Genomic DNA, 18,869 nt, shown 5'->3' with positions numbered 1-18,869 from the left:
AATTATTCATTCAAATTCAATTGTTTCGTAAACAATAATTTTATCTAAGTAATAAAACAATTCTATTACTTAGACCGTATCTAATTTAATCGAATTACAATAAGACACGTTAACTTTACTCACAAAATCATCCGTTAATTTTAAGCAATTTAATTAACTCGTATCGGCATACGATTAATTAAATAATCAATTAAGAGTATATTCCTATAGGTATGAGCTAAGAGAATCAACTGATCACCACCGTCGCACGACAGTAATGTCAAACTCTAGTCAGCCAATCATTACCGATATGTGTGGACCAGTTGATTGTAAAATATTACATCCCAAATGTATACTTAAAATGAGATTTAAACATGTGATCATTATGATCGACAGTTGTGATCGCATTATTGTCGGAGGACACTTATTCCAACAGCTAGTAACTACGCCGTTGGAGCGGTTCTTGGCCAACGGGTAGGGAGAGCTCTACATGCTATCTACTATATAAGCAAGACTCTTGATCCCTCCCAAGTGAACTATGATACCATCGAGAAAGAGCTTCTTGCCATTGTCTATGCTTTGGACAAATTCCATTCCTACTTACTCGGATCCAAGGTGATTGTCTTTTCGGATCACCGTGCTCTTCGACATCTCTTAATAAAGAAAGAGGCAAAACCGAGGTTGTTGAGATGGATTTTGCTTCTTCAAGAATTCGACTTGGAAATAAGAGACAAGAAAGGAGCCGAAAACGTAGTGGCGGATCACTTGTCAAGGATTCGGTTTCACGATGAACAAGGAGAAACGCCGATCAATGACTCATTTTCCGACGATATCTTAATGGCCATTCAAACACAACTTGAAAGGCATATCACCCCATGGTTTGCCGATTATACCAACTATATTGTTGGAAGAGTACTCCCTCTTAACTTAAACAACAACCAAAGGAATAGGTTCTTATTCGAAGTAAAGAGGTACTTTTGGGATGACCCAAATCTTTACAAAGAGTGTAGTGATGGGCTCTACCGGAGGTGCATCCCTCAATGGGAAGTTCAAGGAATCTTGAAAGGATGCCACTTGTCACCTTACGGTGGACAACATGGAGCAAGGAGAACCATTGCAAAAATTCTTCAATCGGGCTTCTATTGGCCTACGATGTGCCAAGATACAAGGGAGTTCATCTTTCATTGTGATGCTTGTCAAAGGACGGGGAATATCTCTTGGAAGAATGAAATTCCACAAAGGGGCATACTAGAGGTGGAGATCTTCGACGTTTGGGCGATCGAATACCAAGGGCCGTTCATGACATCCAAGGGAGGGGTGGAGGCAATTGCCACCCCAACCGATGATGCAAAGACGGTCAATAAGCTCTTCAAGAAGATAATCTTCCCAAGATTCGGAGTCCCTAGAGCAATCATAAGTGATGGAGGAACGCATTTTCACGAGAAGAAGCTCACATCCCTTTTGACCAAATATGGTGTTCTACATAGAACCGGCTTAGGATACCATCCTCAAACAAGCGGTCAAGTTGAAGTTTCAAATAGAGAGATCAAGTAAATCCTTGAGAAAGTTGTAAACAAGAGTCGAAAATATTGGATCATAAAGCTTGATGATGCTCTTTGGGCTTATAGGAGGGCCTATAAGACTCCCATATGAGCCTCCCCTTACAAACTTGTCTACGGGAAGGCTTGCCACTTGCCAATCGGGTTAGAGTACAAAGCTTTTTGGGCAATCAAAACTCTTAACCTTGATCTCAAATTAAGTGGTCAAAGAAGGATGATACAAATTCAAGAGTTGGAAGAATTCCGACTACATTCTTATGAGAATGCCAAGATCTACAAGGAAAGGACAAAGTTGCTTCATGACAAGAGGATCAAGCAAAAAGCCTTGCACAAAGGAGATAAAGTCCTTCTATTCAATTCCCGATATCGACTCTTTCCCGGGAAGTTGAACTCTAGATGGATGGGTCCCTATGTGATCACCGAGGTTGGAAAGTATGGAGACTTTGAAATCAAAGCGGAAGATGGAAGCAAATTCAAGGTCAATGGCCAAAGATTGAAGCCATATTATGAGTAGGGATGTCAATGGATCGGGTTCGGGTCGGGTGAAGCCTCATCCGTCATCCATCCGTCTTTTCAAAATCTCATCCAACCCGTCCGTCATCCGTGAAACATATCATCCGTCATCCATCCATCCATCATCCATGGATGAAACGGGTGGATCGGGTGATAAACGGGTGTTGTGCATTTATAATTTCAAGTTTAAAAAAATGATGTTTTTTTTTCTCTACAAAAATAAAGTTAGATAATTAATTTAGTTTAACTTTATAGTGGGTAGGCTTACAAAATATTTATATTGAGAGTAGAAAAATATGAAAATTTAAATATTTTATATCTTAATAATGTGTTATATGTAAAAAAAATTAAATAAAAAATAATAAAATCGGGTGATGGATGGATGGCGGGTGAAATTTCTTCATCCAACCCATCCGTCATCCACATCCGTCATCCATCCATCATCCATTTAAATCGGGTTTTCATCCATCTTTTAGGATCGGGTGGATCGGGTTTTGATGGATGCGGGTGAAATTGACATCCCTAATTATGAGGGAGCATTTATTGGAGAGGTTGAGGTCACCTACCTCGGGCCTCCTCATCCTTGAAGAAATCATCAAAGGGAGAGTTTGGTGGAGTCCTCCCTAAACCATCACTTGTAAATATACTAACCCTTCTAACTTGTATCTTTAACTTTATTGCATTCCTTTTACCATAAACATAATTCTTTCCATGAGAGTAAGTGAGGGAGGGTGAGTAATTATTTTTGATGAAGAAAGGAACTAGTTTTCAAGTGTGGGGAAGCTTTTTATCAGAGTAAAGGAAAAACGAAGAGAATTCGCTCGTCCAGAAAGGCAGACGACCGTCCAAACAAGGAATCCGAGCGGCTAACAGAGGCAATCCGCTCGTCTTCCTTCAGACGCCCGTCTCTTCAAAATTCCGCTCGTCTTTTGTGCTGCAAGTAGTGCATCATGGATAGTTATCATAACTTTTTAAACCGTCAGTTAAGTTGAAAAAATTTAGACCTTTATATTTAAGACGTTTTTGCTTACACATTCCGTGACTATGCTTTTAAATTTATGCCCTTCCATTCATCCGTTTTTTTCCATGATTTTCAATATAACTCAAATACTCTTATAACATTTTTCATTTACTCATTGGTAGGATATTAAATGTACTCTATTATTGTTGGCTGTAAAAAACCGTGTCTCTTTGGTTATACTCGCTTATTATTGACTAATGACATGTCTCGTAAACTGGAAATGAAAGAATTAAATTTCATAATGATGACGAAAGTTCATTAATTCTTTGTGGGAATTGAAATACAATAGTAAAAAACGTAGTACATAAATAAAGATCGTCGATGTTGCTTCTTTTAAACCGCATCCAATCTTTGCTTTCCTTTAAGCTCCATGTTTGAAGTGTTGTGCCATCCCTTTCTCCTTTAGCTTCTTGATTGGCTGCATATTAAACATGCTACAAATCTATCTTAAATATGACGACCTTAATTGTTCGATTACAACTTAAAATAACCTTGGTCCAAAATACAACATAAAACAACGGTCAAAAACAAAAAAAAAAATGTCTCATTAACAAAGTTCAGAAATTTCTTCATTGCTTAAATGTTTCTTAGAACTCCATAGGCTGCTTGCCTAACTTAATTTCCTTCATTTTTGTGGCAGATGACTTGTCAGATGCTTCAGTTGTCTCCACGACACCTTTCTGTGGTGTGATCTCTTGGGAATTCAGCACAGGTTCAGACTCAATCATCTGTCTCATTTGCTCCTAACAAAAAATTAATTGTTACTAAAAAGCCATTAGTATCAAAAAAATTAGTTCAAGTTAAAATTAAATTCACCATTATTGAATCTGATTTCGAAGTGTCCCTTGTCGATGATATTGCTTGTTCCTAAAGGAGGACAATATTTATTAGTAAAACCAAACATACAAAAAATAAAGTGTGTAAATGTTAGTCATTAATTGGTCTTATACCTTTCTTGCATTATTCATAGCATCCCACTTAGCAATTGTTCTTGGGTCATCACATAAACTGACCACCCCAAATGACTTCGATTTTTGTTGAATGTTATATAAATCAGTCACTCGAATTTTTGCCACAAATGTCCTGTCTAGTAGGGGCCTGAAATCTGGGGGAGGGACGACACTGTACATCTGAAACGATATTTAAACATTAATCAGTAACATTATAAGTTGGTTACATATTATTGCAAACTGTACGTAAATGAGATTTTGGTTACCTCATCTTCGTCAAGGATGGTTTGTGCTATTTTCCCAAGCAAATCAACCATTACATCATCCCAAATAATGAACTCAACCGAATCTGGATCTTCATATGTCACAATAAACTTGACTTGAAACCTTGGTATTGGTGATGTCACCCCCACACCCTTCATTGTGCAATTATTGTTAATTTTTTCCCTGTCACAATACCACAACCCATCTTCTTCTTGCTTCACTTTTGTTCTGCATTCTTTGCAAGAGTAGTAGTACCAACTATTATCAGATGTATCTAACTCAATAATCTTGGCCATTGTGACATATGCCCCTCCTTTGGTTAAATTTGGTATCTCTGATAGTGTTTTGATGTTTGCACTTGCGAGGATTGGAGGGTGGTACCCAGGAGTTTCTGGAGCCCCAAAGATGGGTTCATCATCATCTGGAAAACTGGTAAGAAAAATGGCTTAATTAATTTAAGCTGAAGTGGGAATGATAAAAAAATTTTGAACTCAAAATGTTTCTGGATTGTATTTGGACTGTTTTTTTCAAATAATTTTTTTAACGGTTTTGGTCTGCTTCATTTGGTGGACGTTTTCTTGAGAATTCATGTTGTGCCATTTCTGGTCAATAACAATTAATGCACCTAATATTCCCCTAAAGAAAATAACATCACAAAAAACGGATTTAGATGTCATACCCATTGTTGAACACTTTCACCTCGTTCATATCTGGATTGACCAATATTTTTGTTGCACCCCATGTTGTTGTTATGCTAACTTCCCCTGCATAGTAGGAAATAATGAGAATTTTTTCCAACATTTTTTTCTTAAATTTTGTAAGTCATCAAAGTGTTTGTAATGCTGAAAAAGGTATTTGAATCACCAGAAATTTATACCTTCATAAACTGATCGTTTTACGAAAAGCATGACCAATGTTGGCTTTGGTTTGTTAATGAATTCTTGCTCAATTTCTGCAATTTGCTTAAGGTAATCCCCAAACAATGAGCAGCACATGTTTTGGTTCCTGAAAAAACAGTTTGTAATGATTATTTTTGATATGGTGTTAAGTTTGGCATATTGTTTATAGAATATAGTCGACTTCCAAATTATTGCCCAAAACAATAGTCCTCCTTTTCATTCCATTGCTCTCTCTTATTGGATAAATATGCTCCAACCTTCCAATTACGTCTGTCACAGAAATTTTCAGTTGTTAGTTAACAAAAGTTTTCAGTTGGTAGTTAACATTTAGGGTGCATATATGAAAAATTAATTGTAGGCCATTGTTGCTTACCAATATAAAGTCTATTTGGCATTGCTCCAAACACGACCTCATTGAAAGTGTAGAAAGCATGGGTAGAAAGAGGAATATCTACATTTGGAATCGGTACCACCCTAGTGCTATACTCGAACCAAATCTTGCACGGGTGAATTGTTGCCATATCAAGTCCCACTCGGTTTGATGATACACTGAACTTTCTGATTTTGTAAGTGCTCCCTTCATTAAGGTGCTCTAAAAAAAGGCGAGTCAGCCTCTGGTTGACTGATGCCTGAATTGTGTCTCCTTGCATTTTCATGGCAACAACCCAAGGTCGAATCCGCTCGTCTCTCTGTGGCCTTTATTCCCGGTTTTCACAATTTTATTCCCCCCCCCCACACATAATTTGTGACACATCATCCTTCCTTCCACTTGTATTATAAAAACCCACTCTCTTATGACTCCAAAACATATCCCAAGCACTCATTCACTCCACAAAAACAAAAGCCCCAATTTTTAGGGTTTCAAAAGATTCAAAAGCAAGATTCAATCCACAAAGAGCATCTCCATACTTCAACAAATCAAAAATTTCAACTCTACAATCAAATAATGGGACCAAGAGGATCTCTATTTAGGGATAGAAGAAGACCTAGAGTGAGGGGAAGTTCTTCTACTTCTCATCTCAACACTCTAAGAAGGGAACATGAAGAAATTGTGGATCTTACCAAGCTTGATGACTTCTCTAATGTTGAATTCGTAAATGAAGTGCAAAGGCTCGTTTTTCACCGACTTCTTGGTAAGAACATTCTCCCTACCAAGTTTTTATGCCATAGAACTTTAAGGAAGCTTGGGATTTACCATCAAATGGAAGCCCTTTTTGAATTGTTTGGTCTCTCTACCTTATTTCACATGCACGAGCAAATCTACCGATCCCTTGTTCTTGAATTTTTAAGCTTCTTAAAAATCACAACCTTGAACAAAACGATTTGTATAGAATTTAGGTTGGAAAGTGTTTCGAGAATGATGACTCTAGTGGAATTTGCTAACGTGCTTGGCCTTGATGTCTCGCCTACCCGGACATCAAAACCGAAGAAATATATTGTTGCACCCCTATGGAGGGCCATGATCGGCCGAGATTTCATGTACATTAAGGAGTGTCTAGCTTTCCAAATTCAAAACCCTATTTTGAGACTCACCTACCAGTTCCTTTCCGGTACCATCCTTGCACGCCGGGACCCGACAATTGTGAACGAACTCGACCTTGTGTTCATGGAGTCGTATCTCGAAATCCAAGGAAGGGGTGGATACCATTTTAATGCGCCCCTCATACTACTTGAGAAGTGGGCTAAGTTTAGAAACGAAGATGACAATGGGATGAAACATATCGTCAATGGAGGGCTCATTACAAGGATTGCAAAGCATTTCAATACAAAATTCAACGAGAACAATGAGTACACTCCACTTTCCGGGAATACAAGGATAAATGAGGAACTCCTTCTTGTGCAACATCATTGGATAACCCTCGAGGGGGTTGATAAAAGAATCAAATGGATAACAAAGGGGAGTGACCCAATCTACTTGCCAATGACCGGTCTACCAAGACTTTCACCAAGGAGGGGTCCTCTATCACCAATCCCGTCATACCTCATCCCCGCAAACCCAACCCAAGCAAGTCAAGCACCACCACCACCACCAATCCCCAACAACAACAAGAGCCACAACAACAAAATGAAAAGATCAAGATACCTCCCTACCATTTTCAATACCAACTATACAATCACCCTAACCCCTTTATTCTTCCCCGAGATGAATTTGTGATGGGGGTTCTCCAAGACATGCATTTGCGTCAATATGAAGCCGCCGTGGATAGCTACTATGCTCTTTACCCTCAATTCCACAATTTGGTTCAACAAGGAAAGATTAGCGAGGAGGGGATGTTTCCCTCTTGGGTCCAAATGGACATTCTCTTCAAACTTGGAAAAAGAAAATGAAGGAGCAAATGGGCAAGAAGGCGAAGGGAGTGATAAATCTTGGGGTGGGGATACGGTGGAGTTCAATAGCAAGGAAGATGAGTTCATGGACTTTAATGCAAGTGATGCTTCCAAAGAAGTTCGGGATAGTGACCTAGAGGGGGATGATGGCGATCTCTAGAGATCTCTTCATAGCTAGATGGAGCGGGCATGAGGCACCCATCAAAAGCTTAAGTGAATTTTCTTTATCCTCTCTCTTTATTTTCAATTTTCATGAAAAGAATTTGATATTTTGATAACTTTTACCATATTTGTTTTCATTTTGAGGAGTCCTAGCAACATGGAGGACTAACACCTTGGCTCCATTAAGGTGTTCTTTTTATTGTTCCCAATTTGTAAAATCCAAAATGACAATTTGTAGTTTCATGCATTGCATTCCATGTGCATGAACTACCCCGAAATTCAAGACGTTAGAAATAATGTCTATTTTGGTTTGGGGAAGTCCATGCATATGCATCGGGAGGTAATTTAAATTACGCTCTCCGCCATAACAAAAATCCATGCATCATGTAGTGTAGCTAAGTGTAGTTTGCATTTAGTTTAGAAATCATGCATCATACTTGCATAATTTCCTATCGTATTGGCCATTGAGGACAATGCCCATACTAGTGTGGGGATGGGAAATTCTAACTTGACTTTTATTCAAAAATCCAAAAAAATCAAAAATTTCGAAAAAAAAATTGAAGAATTGAAAAAAAATTCAAAAACATGTTCATTTCCTTTGTAGTGTAGTCTTGTATATATTGTATTGTATATATTGTGTTAGTTCATCCTTGTTCACATTGATTGACTACGCTACATCCGAGACATGATGAAATTGAAGACCGCATGGTATGATCTTTCCAATCTCCTTTTTCCTCTTTATGTTAATGACTATGTGACTTTATTTTGATTGATGCGGTATAAACAATGTGAATTTAGGATTGCATTTAGATTATTTGGCATACTAGTTGGTAGAATCGTATGCATTATGATGTATATATGTTAGTTGCATCATGGCATATAGTTGCATGTTAGAAAAATTTTGTGAAACCATCTACTTGGGAAGCTTGACAAGTGTATATAGGCCCTAGTAGATGCTTTTTCTTCTTAAGACTTTGCTTGTTAGAATACTTGTAAAACACCCTAGGATGTGTTATGCTAGTATCCTTTGACCCATGGATTAAGGCCTAGTCAAGAATACCTTATGGTCTGATAACTCCTTGGCTACCGTTTATTCCAAGGTGACCCTTGAAACCATGCAACCATCCTTCATCCATGTTCTACCACATTTTGTCATCAAAGGAAAAGGGCACAAAAAGAAATTGTTCAAAATTTGAGTTTAAGAAATGAAAAGAAAAGAAAAAGTTTGCAATTGCATAAAAAGAAAAGAGGAGTAACAAAAATGAAAACTCCTATGCATCAAATATAAGGCACCCTCGTTACTAATTGAGGTGACTTTGAAAATGTTCAAAAGAAAATGCAAAGAAAAGTTGAAAGTTGTCAAGTATTGAAATGCCAAACATCAAAAGAAATGTCAAAAAGAAAGTGTTCTCAAATGTTATATGCCACAAGAAATTGGGGGGAAAAGCAACAACAAAAGAAAACTCCCAAATAAAACTCAAATACTATCGATCCCTTTATCCATCGTATCCATTTTTGTGCATGGTAGAGAGGGGACGACCCTTCTTCTTGTCTAGGCAAGAGGGGGGAATTCCGCGATCCTCCAGTGTTTCTAACACCATAGGGAGTCTATTCTTGACAAAAGCATTTAACGATTGAGGACAAAGGTACCCTAGCATGACACAACTTGGAGGTGATTTATTGGTATCCTTCTAGGCTTAGTAGTTTGAAGAAATTTCATCTATGAAGGAGTGTGTACCCTTGAATTGCTTTCCCTTTAGATAATTTCCGCCACTTAGATGAGGAAAGTGGCTATTCTTTTGTATATGCATCCATGACTTGATTTTGTGTGCTTTAATGTTTGGATGTGTCGCCATTTTGGCAAGACCCGCCTTGCCTTGCAAGAAGGCATCCTACCTCATCGTTGTCTTGTTGTGAGGTGAAGGGGCAGAGTGAGACCCGCTAATTGTCTCATGTCGGCTATGTTAGTAGGATAGTTTAAATAACAGTCCTAGTTTTGTCACCTCTTTACTCGGGACGAGAAAAGGTCCGGTTTGGGGATATTTGATGTGACCATTATTTGAGCATATTTAGTCCCCGAATTAGCCTCGTTCCTATGCTTTTTAGTACATATTCGGGTCATTTACTATCTTTAGTCTTTTGTTTTGCATATTCTTTGAGGTTTTGTTTCCTTGGTGGAGAGGAGTCCAAACCTTGCATTTTCATGGCAAAATAGAGCTAAATCGATCGAATCTAATGACCAAGCATCAAAGAGAAGACAAGACTAGAAGGCCTTTGTACATATTATAGTAGATGGGCAATGATGAAGAAATCCTTGCATCCCCGACTAAATCCTGGAGGATTATTGGAAGAAGATAGGAAGAAAAGAAGGCTGGAACCCAATCTGCCCGTCCAACCAGGCAAGACGCCCGTCCAACACTTCAGGAATCCGAGCGTCTTTGCCATCAAGACGCCCGTCCAACCATGCCACAATCCGCTCGTCTTTGCTATCAATCCGCCCGTCCAGCCACCACGAAATCCGCCCGTCCCAACACCTTGGACGCCCGGATTCTCTTACAGGCCCACACGTCCTTTTCTTCCCTCCATGAAAGATGCGCATATTTATGAAAGACCGGCAAAAAAGAGACTCGCATATTTTCTGAGAGGAGCGAATCCTCAAGGACTTAATCGTCATTTAAGCCCTTAGTAAACCCTAACATGTGTACCTAATCCCCACTATAAATACCCCATTAGTCTAATTAGATTAGGCATGTTCTTCTTATCAATCTTTAGTAGAGTTTATATCATTCTAATATCTTCTTAATCTTGTAATCAACTTCTAATCAAATATTAATACAAATCTCATTTCCTTAATTTCTCTTTTGTTCATCTTTTATTTTGGGTAATTGAAGATTATTTGGGTTATTATTGGGAGATTGACAACCTTCCAATCATTCATCAAGTAGTTCTATTATTCTTTGCTTTATTTTGGAATCATTAGTAGGTATAATTCTCTTAATCCCTTTTTAATTATTGTTAATCATCTTTATTTATTCATCATGTTTTGCTTTGTTAATATGATTGACGACCTTATTAACATGTTAAACTTGATAATGAGTGAGTAGTTTCCTTAACTAGGGTTAATGGGTAATTAGGGGAAACCAACATGGGGGATGATTCATGCTTAATTTAATATGTTTTCATAATTTATTTCCTTGATTGTTGTGATCTCAACTTATGCACATGTTATGTTTGATGAAATGCGAGCCTATGAATCCTTGCATTTTTTACCCATCACTTACCTTTTCAATGAGACTTGTAAGATATAAACCAACTCGAGTCTCATTAGACCATACATACAGTTGAGTAGGGAGGATTAATTCGACTTGTAGGTGTTGTACAATCTAATCGATTCGGCTCCGGGACCCAAACCTTCCTAGGATTGTAAGATATAAACCAACTCGATCCATCACAACAATAATTGCTTGCCTATAATTTGAGAATATGTTTGTATGATCAATTCCCATGAATCCCCTATGACCTCATTACACCCTAGTGCTTTTTATCAATTGTTTACATCTCATTTTAATCATCTTGCTTGTTTACTTTTATTGCTATTTAGTTTAGTGATCTTCTCATCTCAACCCAAATCGTGACACCCCTAGACACCGCTACTTACAATCGAAAATCCTACATCAATACCCGTCCCTTGGGATCCGACCTTTAATTGTCCCTTTACTAATAGTAGAGTTGTTTGTGAAGTTATAAATATTGTTTTGGTCTAGGTACTCCTAACGACAAGTAAACGAAAATTAAGCTCCAAGTGAGTCCGACCAATAAGCATCATCATCCAACTGTCAACACTATCGAACTCATAAACATCATCATCCAAGTGTCAACACTATCGAACTCATAAACATCATCATCCAACTATGAACACTATCGAAGTCATAAACATCATCATCCAAATGTTAACACTATCGAAGTATTCTCCCATTCCTAAACATCGCACTAGTACATGCACGGCCATGACCTTTAATAATATCAACCATAACACAAATCCATCCTTTATTCTACACCAAGATCCTTTATTCTACACCAAGGCTCAAACTTCCAATTATACCGCAACATGTACAACCATCAAGCTCTCTTTGTCGCATCCTACTCCTCTTAAGATAAATGTTACGTCCTCGTAACTCACTAATATTAGATCCTTAGCCATATCTGTTGGGATTCATTAATCTCATATGTTTACATATTCATAGTATGATAGTTTAATTTAGTCATAAAATTAAATCGTATCTTATGCATGCAAAACTATTACAAAGTATAAGGAGAAAAATCAATTCTTACATTGATAATTTCGGATAATTGGGCACTAGTAAGTTCACCTACTTACTAGTTCTTGAGCTTTCCAAAATGGAAGAATAAGATTCAAGTTGAGAATCTCTCCTAAGGAATTATACCCATGGTAATACCCTTAATAATTATAATTAATTAATACATGATTAATTAAAATCTTGCATAAACTTGACACAAAATATTAATTTTGTTCTCTCTTATTTCGGTTAAGATGAGAGGATTTTTATGAGTTTTCTTTCTCTAAAATGTTTCACAAATTGTAGAGAGTAGTTGAATGAATAATACACTACTAGAATATCAATGTATGTAGTGTAAAAATAAGAGAAAACCCTTTTGTTTTCTCTTCAAAAAACCGGGTGGTTGGGGGTGGCTTTTTAGGCCAATGCATGGTCTTGTTCTTCTCAAGAATAGACTAGATATACAAGGCTAGGTATTATGTTTAATCATTATGTTCTTATTTAAAATAAAATACAATATAAACCATAAACCCCTCCAATATTTCGGTACACTTGGATAAAATGGGTAGTCCATTTTATTTTGTCATTTGTTAATTTTTGTCACATGTTACATGACATGTTACAATGTAATGTATTTTTAACATATTAAAAACTAACATATTAATAAAATATGTCACACACAAAATTAACTAGTAATTCTTAATTACCTGTACTGTAACACCCCCATTTATTTAAGAGCCTTTAGCTAGACATTCCCAAATAAATAGGACTGTTACCATCTCGGTTTCCCGAGGTAGTGAATAACAAAGTACAACAAACCAAAGTACTTTAATTAAAACTTTAACGATTACATTTTTATTACAAATTATCCAACTAAACTTAATATAAAATAAATACAACTCGCAGCGGAAAATAAATAAAGTGATAAAATCTTCTATGTGGTCTAGACTTCTAGGTAGATTGGCCAAGTCCTCACGCATCCCATAGCTCCCAAGTCGGCTAATCTTTAATACCACAAATCTGCTCCCCATAAAACGGTTCACCGCAGTGTTTCACGAATACACAATCAACCGCGAGGTTGAGTAGGAATAAACTAAACAACAATAATAATAATCCAACCAAAGTAAACATTCTTCAAATTCTCATCACTTCAACCGTACAATTCACTTACGTCGGCGAGCACAACTCCCTTAACACCGTGCTATGCTCAATCGCGTGTACTTGCGTACCATGCTCACCTGGCGTAGTAATTACTTACTATGCACAACCGTCTCGCGGTAGTAATTACTTACTATGCTCATCCAGCGAGAACGATTGCTCGCTATGCACAATCGCGCAAGAACACCCTCCGTGTTATGCTCAACTGAATAATCAACTCCCCAACAACCAATACTCAATGACAATCCCGTCTTACTGCTCAACCAACAATTTATCATACTCAAATACTCTATTCCAATAATAAATCATAATTGTTAATTTTAGTCTCATCAACCGTCACATTTAAACATTCATTCACTTAATAATAAAAACCGAGTTGAGTAGGAAATTCCTACCTGGCAACCAATTCCGAATAATGCACTCTACTAAAAATATTCTTCAACAAACCCGTTCCACAAGTCCGTCACCTATAGATAAATAATATTTATAACTTAACTATTAATTATTCAATTTATCATTATATTAATTTAATTAATTACAATATAATTTAATTAATTATTTTCCCCGAATTAATGATTACGTAAACTCGGCTTACTACCTAATAAAATAAAATAATACACGCATACAACACTCCCCCACAAACAACGTGAAACCTGTGAACAAAACAACCAACTCAGCTAAACACGATAAAAACCGAGTCCCAAACCCCTCACCAAAACCAGCCTATTGCGACACCCCTAGCCACCGACACTACCACCCAATCATACCACGCTCTAGCCTGCACCACGGCCAACTCGGACAGCCCTTAACCACCACCCAAAACCTCCTATACAAGCCCCAAACCCGCGCCCTAAACAGCTCCCGAAAACCCGACACGAAAACAACAAAAACCCAACCAAATCACCACCCTACTGCCATCATGACCACCCGTGGCCACCACCGTGGTCTCCCTTGACCCACGGTGGTTCCACCACTAGCTACAACCACGCACGACCCACCAAACGACTCACAACCCACCTAAACAGCTTAAACCCGCGTGAACCACCACAACCCGACAGCTCACCGTACCAACCACCACCTCAAGCCACCCCGACACCACCATTAGGACCGCCCATAGCCGAGCTATCCAGCCACCCAAGTCCCGTGTTTAATCGTCCAACCAGTAAGTCACTAAACTAGTCTTAAATCCGCGACAACCATAAATTTAGACGCGAAATTCGCCTTCCACGGTGGTCGACAACAGCCACGACAGGTCCCACTGACATCCCCACGATCAAGGCCAACTAATGAGGGTAACGACACGGTCTACAGTGGTCCATACGGAATTTAAACGATAATTTAATTAAATACGACTATATAAATATAAATTGAGACGGTCTTACCTTTTATCGCTAATTGTTCCTTCCGTCTTAAAAATCTCCTTTCTCTTCTTTTATGACTTACTTTTCAGATTTATTAAGTATTTATAGACTAGTTTAGGGAGTATATGAGACCAATTAGGAAACTATTGCTTTTTTCTAATTATTATTAAGAATTACCAATTTATTATTATATTATTAAATTCCGCTTTAAATCCCGACTACTACTCTTGCTAGGCCTAATATAATCAGCTCATTTATTTACAACACACGGCCCAAGGCTTATTCTAGCTAAACCCAATTCCCGACTTGTTTACTTATTTTATTATTTAATTAACGTCTTTCTCGCAACCATTATTAGAAATTCCATTAATTAATTATTTAAATTACATAAACTATTCTCATTAATTATTATTAAATTACGGGTATTACAGTCTTCCCCACTTAAAATGAACTTCGTCCCGAAGTTCGCCCATAACTACTAAAACAACATTTATAAACATTCGCACAACTGAGCCTCATTCCAACTTATGATCATTGCAACATAATTAACTTACTTAATCATTATCAAACCATATCATACTTATCAAAATGTATCACAAAACTAATTCAAAACACATGAAAATGTATCACAAAATAAACTTAAAACATGAGGTGTCACATTCTACCCCCCTAAAAATAAACTTCGTCCCGAAGTTTCGGAACTACTACTACTTATTAAACTACTGACAACTTAAATACTTATATAAATTATAAGACTCTAATCCTCTCAATAAAACTAGTTACCCTTCTCTCCATTCCCTTGCATTGTACTAGCTGTACCAAAAGTCTTTCCACCATTACTCTCATTGCCCCTATTGCCTTGCCTATTGTTGTAACTCCTATGGGTACTCCATTGCCCTGCATTCCTATTTCCCCCAATACTTGGTGCGGGAGTACGATAACCCTCTTGGTTCCTATTTTCATTACTTCCCCTAGGTGCACTCCTACATTCAAAAGCTCTATGCCCCATTTTATTACAGTTAAAACATCTCCATCCTCGAACTGGAATCTGACATGGGCCTCCTTCTCCACTTCTTGTTGCACTTCCACTATAACTAAACCCTCCGGATGAAAAATGTTTAGATTGAGTATTGTTTTTCTTACTACCCCCAACTGCCTCACTTGATGACTCAGCCTTTCTCTTCTCACTCTTTTCCTTCTTCTCCTCCTTCTCCCTCCTCTCTTCCTTTAACATATCTGCAATCCTCTCTGCGTGGCCAGCTCGTTGATAAACATCATCCATGGTACTTGGTTGACCAGCTGCAAGCCTCTTCTTAATAGTGGTTGTTAATCCCTTTTCAAATCTGAGTGCCAACATCTCATCACTAAAATTCAAATCAGCTACATATTCTGATAATTCCATAAACCTGTTATAATAAGTCTCCACTGTCATCTCCTCAGTCATCTTAAAAGAATCAAATTCAGCTCTCATCTTACTCCTAATATGTTCTGGTACAAATACAGCTCTCATATTCTCCTTGAAACCCTTCCAAGTGATAAAAGGTTCATCACTCTCCCTCCAAGCTTCCCTTAAGACTTCCTTACTACGATTCCACCACAAACCCGCTTTTCCCCTCAAATAGTAAGCAGCTTGATCCACTTGCAACTCCGCAGGACATCCTAGCAACTCAAAAAGGTTATCAAACTCTCTATGCCAATCCCCAAGTAAAGATGGTTCCCTAATCCGTCATATTTCGTTGGTTGTGCCTCGCGATACTAGCACTCATCTTTCTTTGGATCCCGAACCGACCCCTTAGCTTTCAGTGCCGCAGTCAAAGCGTCATTCATGGATATCAAACGGTCAATCTCCTCTTGGGACATGGTAGAGGGTGTAGGTGTAGATCTCTTTGGAGGCATGGTTCTATAAAAGCAAAACAAGATAACATAAGTTTCTACCCAAGGAAGATGGCTTAACATTTTTTTTTTTTAAATATTCTATACCGGAAAAACAAAGTACGGTTACTTCTATCCTTTATTACCCCTCTTTAGGTCCCCCTATCATTACTCCTACCTTCCAATTATCATAAGTTTAATAATTGACAAAACATTTATATTAAACCTTTGGTAAAACTCGCGTTTTTCGGAAATCAAAATCAAGCTGTAACTTTCAAAAATCACCATTAAATAACCGTTATATTCTACATTGATTTTTTATACTTTCAAGAAAATATAAAGAGTTTTCAAAACATGGGAAAAAGAATCAAGTCCAAATCTCGAACAACCATTTTATAAAGATTTTTACAATCCAGTGGGTCGAAACAGAAACCGATCAGCAATTTGTCAAAAACTTGGGTCAACTTTTAAAAATCACTATTAATTGTCAAAAATTCACCTTGCAACGTGGCTTATCAATATGGAAACATATTTGAATCTGTTAAACAGTAGAGTTGGAATTACGCAGAAATATTAAGTACGTATTAAATGACAAATTTTACAAAAGTGTTTGTCAAAGGCATAACTGTACAGGAACATTCTGACCACTGTCCACTAAATTATTTATTTCTCCCAAACCATAAAACTTTTAAACATGAGACCAACGGAATTGGTAAGCTAACTCACTGTGTTATCACTCATAAATATTTCAACCGTGTATGATGAACGGAGGTCAAATGGCAACTAAATCAAATAGAGGTAAAATCTGACGGAATAAAGTTCAGCTCTAGGTTCCTTTTTACTAGGTCACAAGCTCTTATTAACACCCTCCTACTCCTATAACAACACAACTTGGTCGATAAACTTTCACACACGACTAGTATATACTCTAAAGCATTCATATCACAAGCTTAATCATTTCATAATATATTTTAAATAACATGGCTTTGGGATTCACACAACCCGCATATCACTAGGCATGATTCTACTATCACAAAACGTTCAACCATATAATCAATATCAATTTATAATTACTTTCATGCTCATGATCAAAACAATTCAACATCAACTCCTCATTTCATCCACTCCACACCCCTTAAAATCAAGGTTACGTCCCGTAAACTTAGTCATCAATGAAAACAATATTCAAACAAAGCAACCAAAACTCCTACGACAAAATAACAATATTCATTTTAAATTACCCCACTCTTGTAATATCTCTCAAGGAAACCGGTTCAAAACTCGAAAGGGCCGGTTTGGTGTGAGGGGGCCCCTAACTCTTCCCAAGCCTTAAGTGGGCTCCTAACAGTTTCTATCCGGGTTCATTTTATTTGACACATCCTATGTTCATTATTATGTTCATTGGATAGGCCTGAGGATCGTTTTGCTCTGATACCACTTTGTAACACCCCCATTTATTTAAGAGCCTTTAGCTAGACATTCCCAAATAAATAGGACTGTTACCATCTCGGTTTCCCGAGGTAGTGAATAACAAAGTACAACAAACCAAAGTACTTTAATTAAAACTTTAACGATTACATTTTTATTACAAATTATCCAACTAAACTTAATATAAAATAAATACAACTCGCATCGGAAAATAAATAAAGTGATAAAATATTCTATGTGGTCTAGACTTCTAGGTAGATTGGCCAAGTCCTCACGCATCCCATAGCTCCCAAGTCAGCTAATCTTTAGTACCTGTCAAATCTGCTCCCCATAAAACGGTTCACCGCAGGTGTTCACGAATACACAGTCAACCGCGAGGTTGAGTAGGAATAAACTAAACAACAATAATAATAATCCAACCAAAGTAAACATTCTTCAAATTCTCATCACTTCAACCGTACAATTCACTTACGTCACTGGCAGTAGCACAACTCCCTTAACACCGTGCTATGCTCAACTGGCAGTAGTACTTGCGTACCATGCTCACCTGGCAGTAGTAATTACTTACTATGCACAACTGTCTCTGGCAGTAGTAATTACTTACTATGCTCATCTGGCAGTAACGATTGCTCGCTATGCACAACTGGCAGTAACACCCTCCGTGTTATGCTCAACTGAATAATCAACTCCCCAACAACCAATACTCAATGACAATCCCGTCTTACTGCTCAACCAACAATTTATCATACTCAAATACTCTATTCCAATAATAAATCATAATTGTTAATTTTAGTCTCATCAACCGTCACATTTAAACATTCATTCACTTAATAATAAAAACCGAGTTGAGTAGGAAATTCCTACCTGGCAAGCAATTCCGAATAATGCACTCTACTAAAAATATTCTTCAACAAACCCGTTACACAAGTCCGTCACCTATAGATAAATAATATTATAACTTAACTATTAATTATTCAATTTATCATTATATTAATTTAATTAATTACAATATAATTTAATTAATTATTTTCCCCGAATTAATGATTACGTAAACTCGGCTTACTACCTAATAAAATA

The 18,869-nt window shown here is 37.4% G+C and overlaps 1 protein-coding gene across 1 annotated transcript; it reads right to left on the bottom strand.

Annotated features, from left to right (window-relative positions):
• Nucleotides 1-5,348: 5,348 nt before the first annotated feature.
• On the bottom strand, nucleotides 5,349-5,835 carry LOC141630663 (uncharacterized). Its single transcript, XM_074443437.1, has 2 exons — nucleotides 5,559-5,835; nucleotides 5,349-5,455 (listed from the first exon to the last, which is right to left on the bottom strand). Exons 1-2 carry the CDS (start codon nucleotides 5,833-5,835, stop codon nucleotides 5,349-5,351), a joined length of 384 nt encoding a protein of 127 aa, XP_074299538.1.
• Between the last annotated feature and the right edge of the window lie 13,034 nt (nucleotides 5,836-18,869).

This window comes from Silene latifolia, chromosome Y, assembly GCF_048544455.1.
Source record: "Silene latifolia isolate original U9 population chromosome Y, ASM4854445v1, whole genome shotgun sequence".
Taxonomy (NCBI): Eukaryota; Viridiplantae; Streptophyta; class Magnoliopsida; order Caryophyllales; family Caryophyllaceae; genus Silene; species Silene latifolia.
The sequence above is the reverse complement of the archived record's forward strand: the minus strand, read 5'-3'. Positions and strand labels throughout refer to the sequence as shown.

Coding starts and splice junctions, on each gene's coding strand:
- LOC141630663 (XM_074443437.1), bottom strand. CDS start 5,835: ATGCAAGGAGACACAATTCAGGCATCAGTCAACCAGAGGCTGACTCGC. Junction 5,456..5,558: donor GCCAAATAGACTTTATATTG/GTAAGCAACAAT, acceptor TTTCTGTGACAG/ACGTAATTGGAAGGTTGGAG.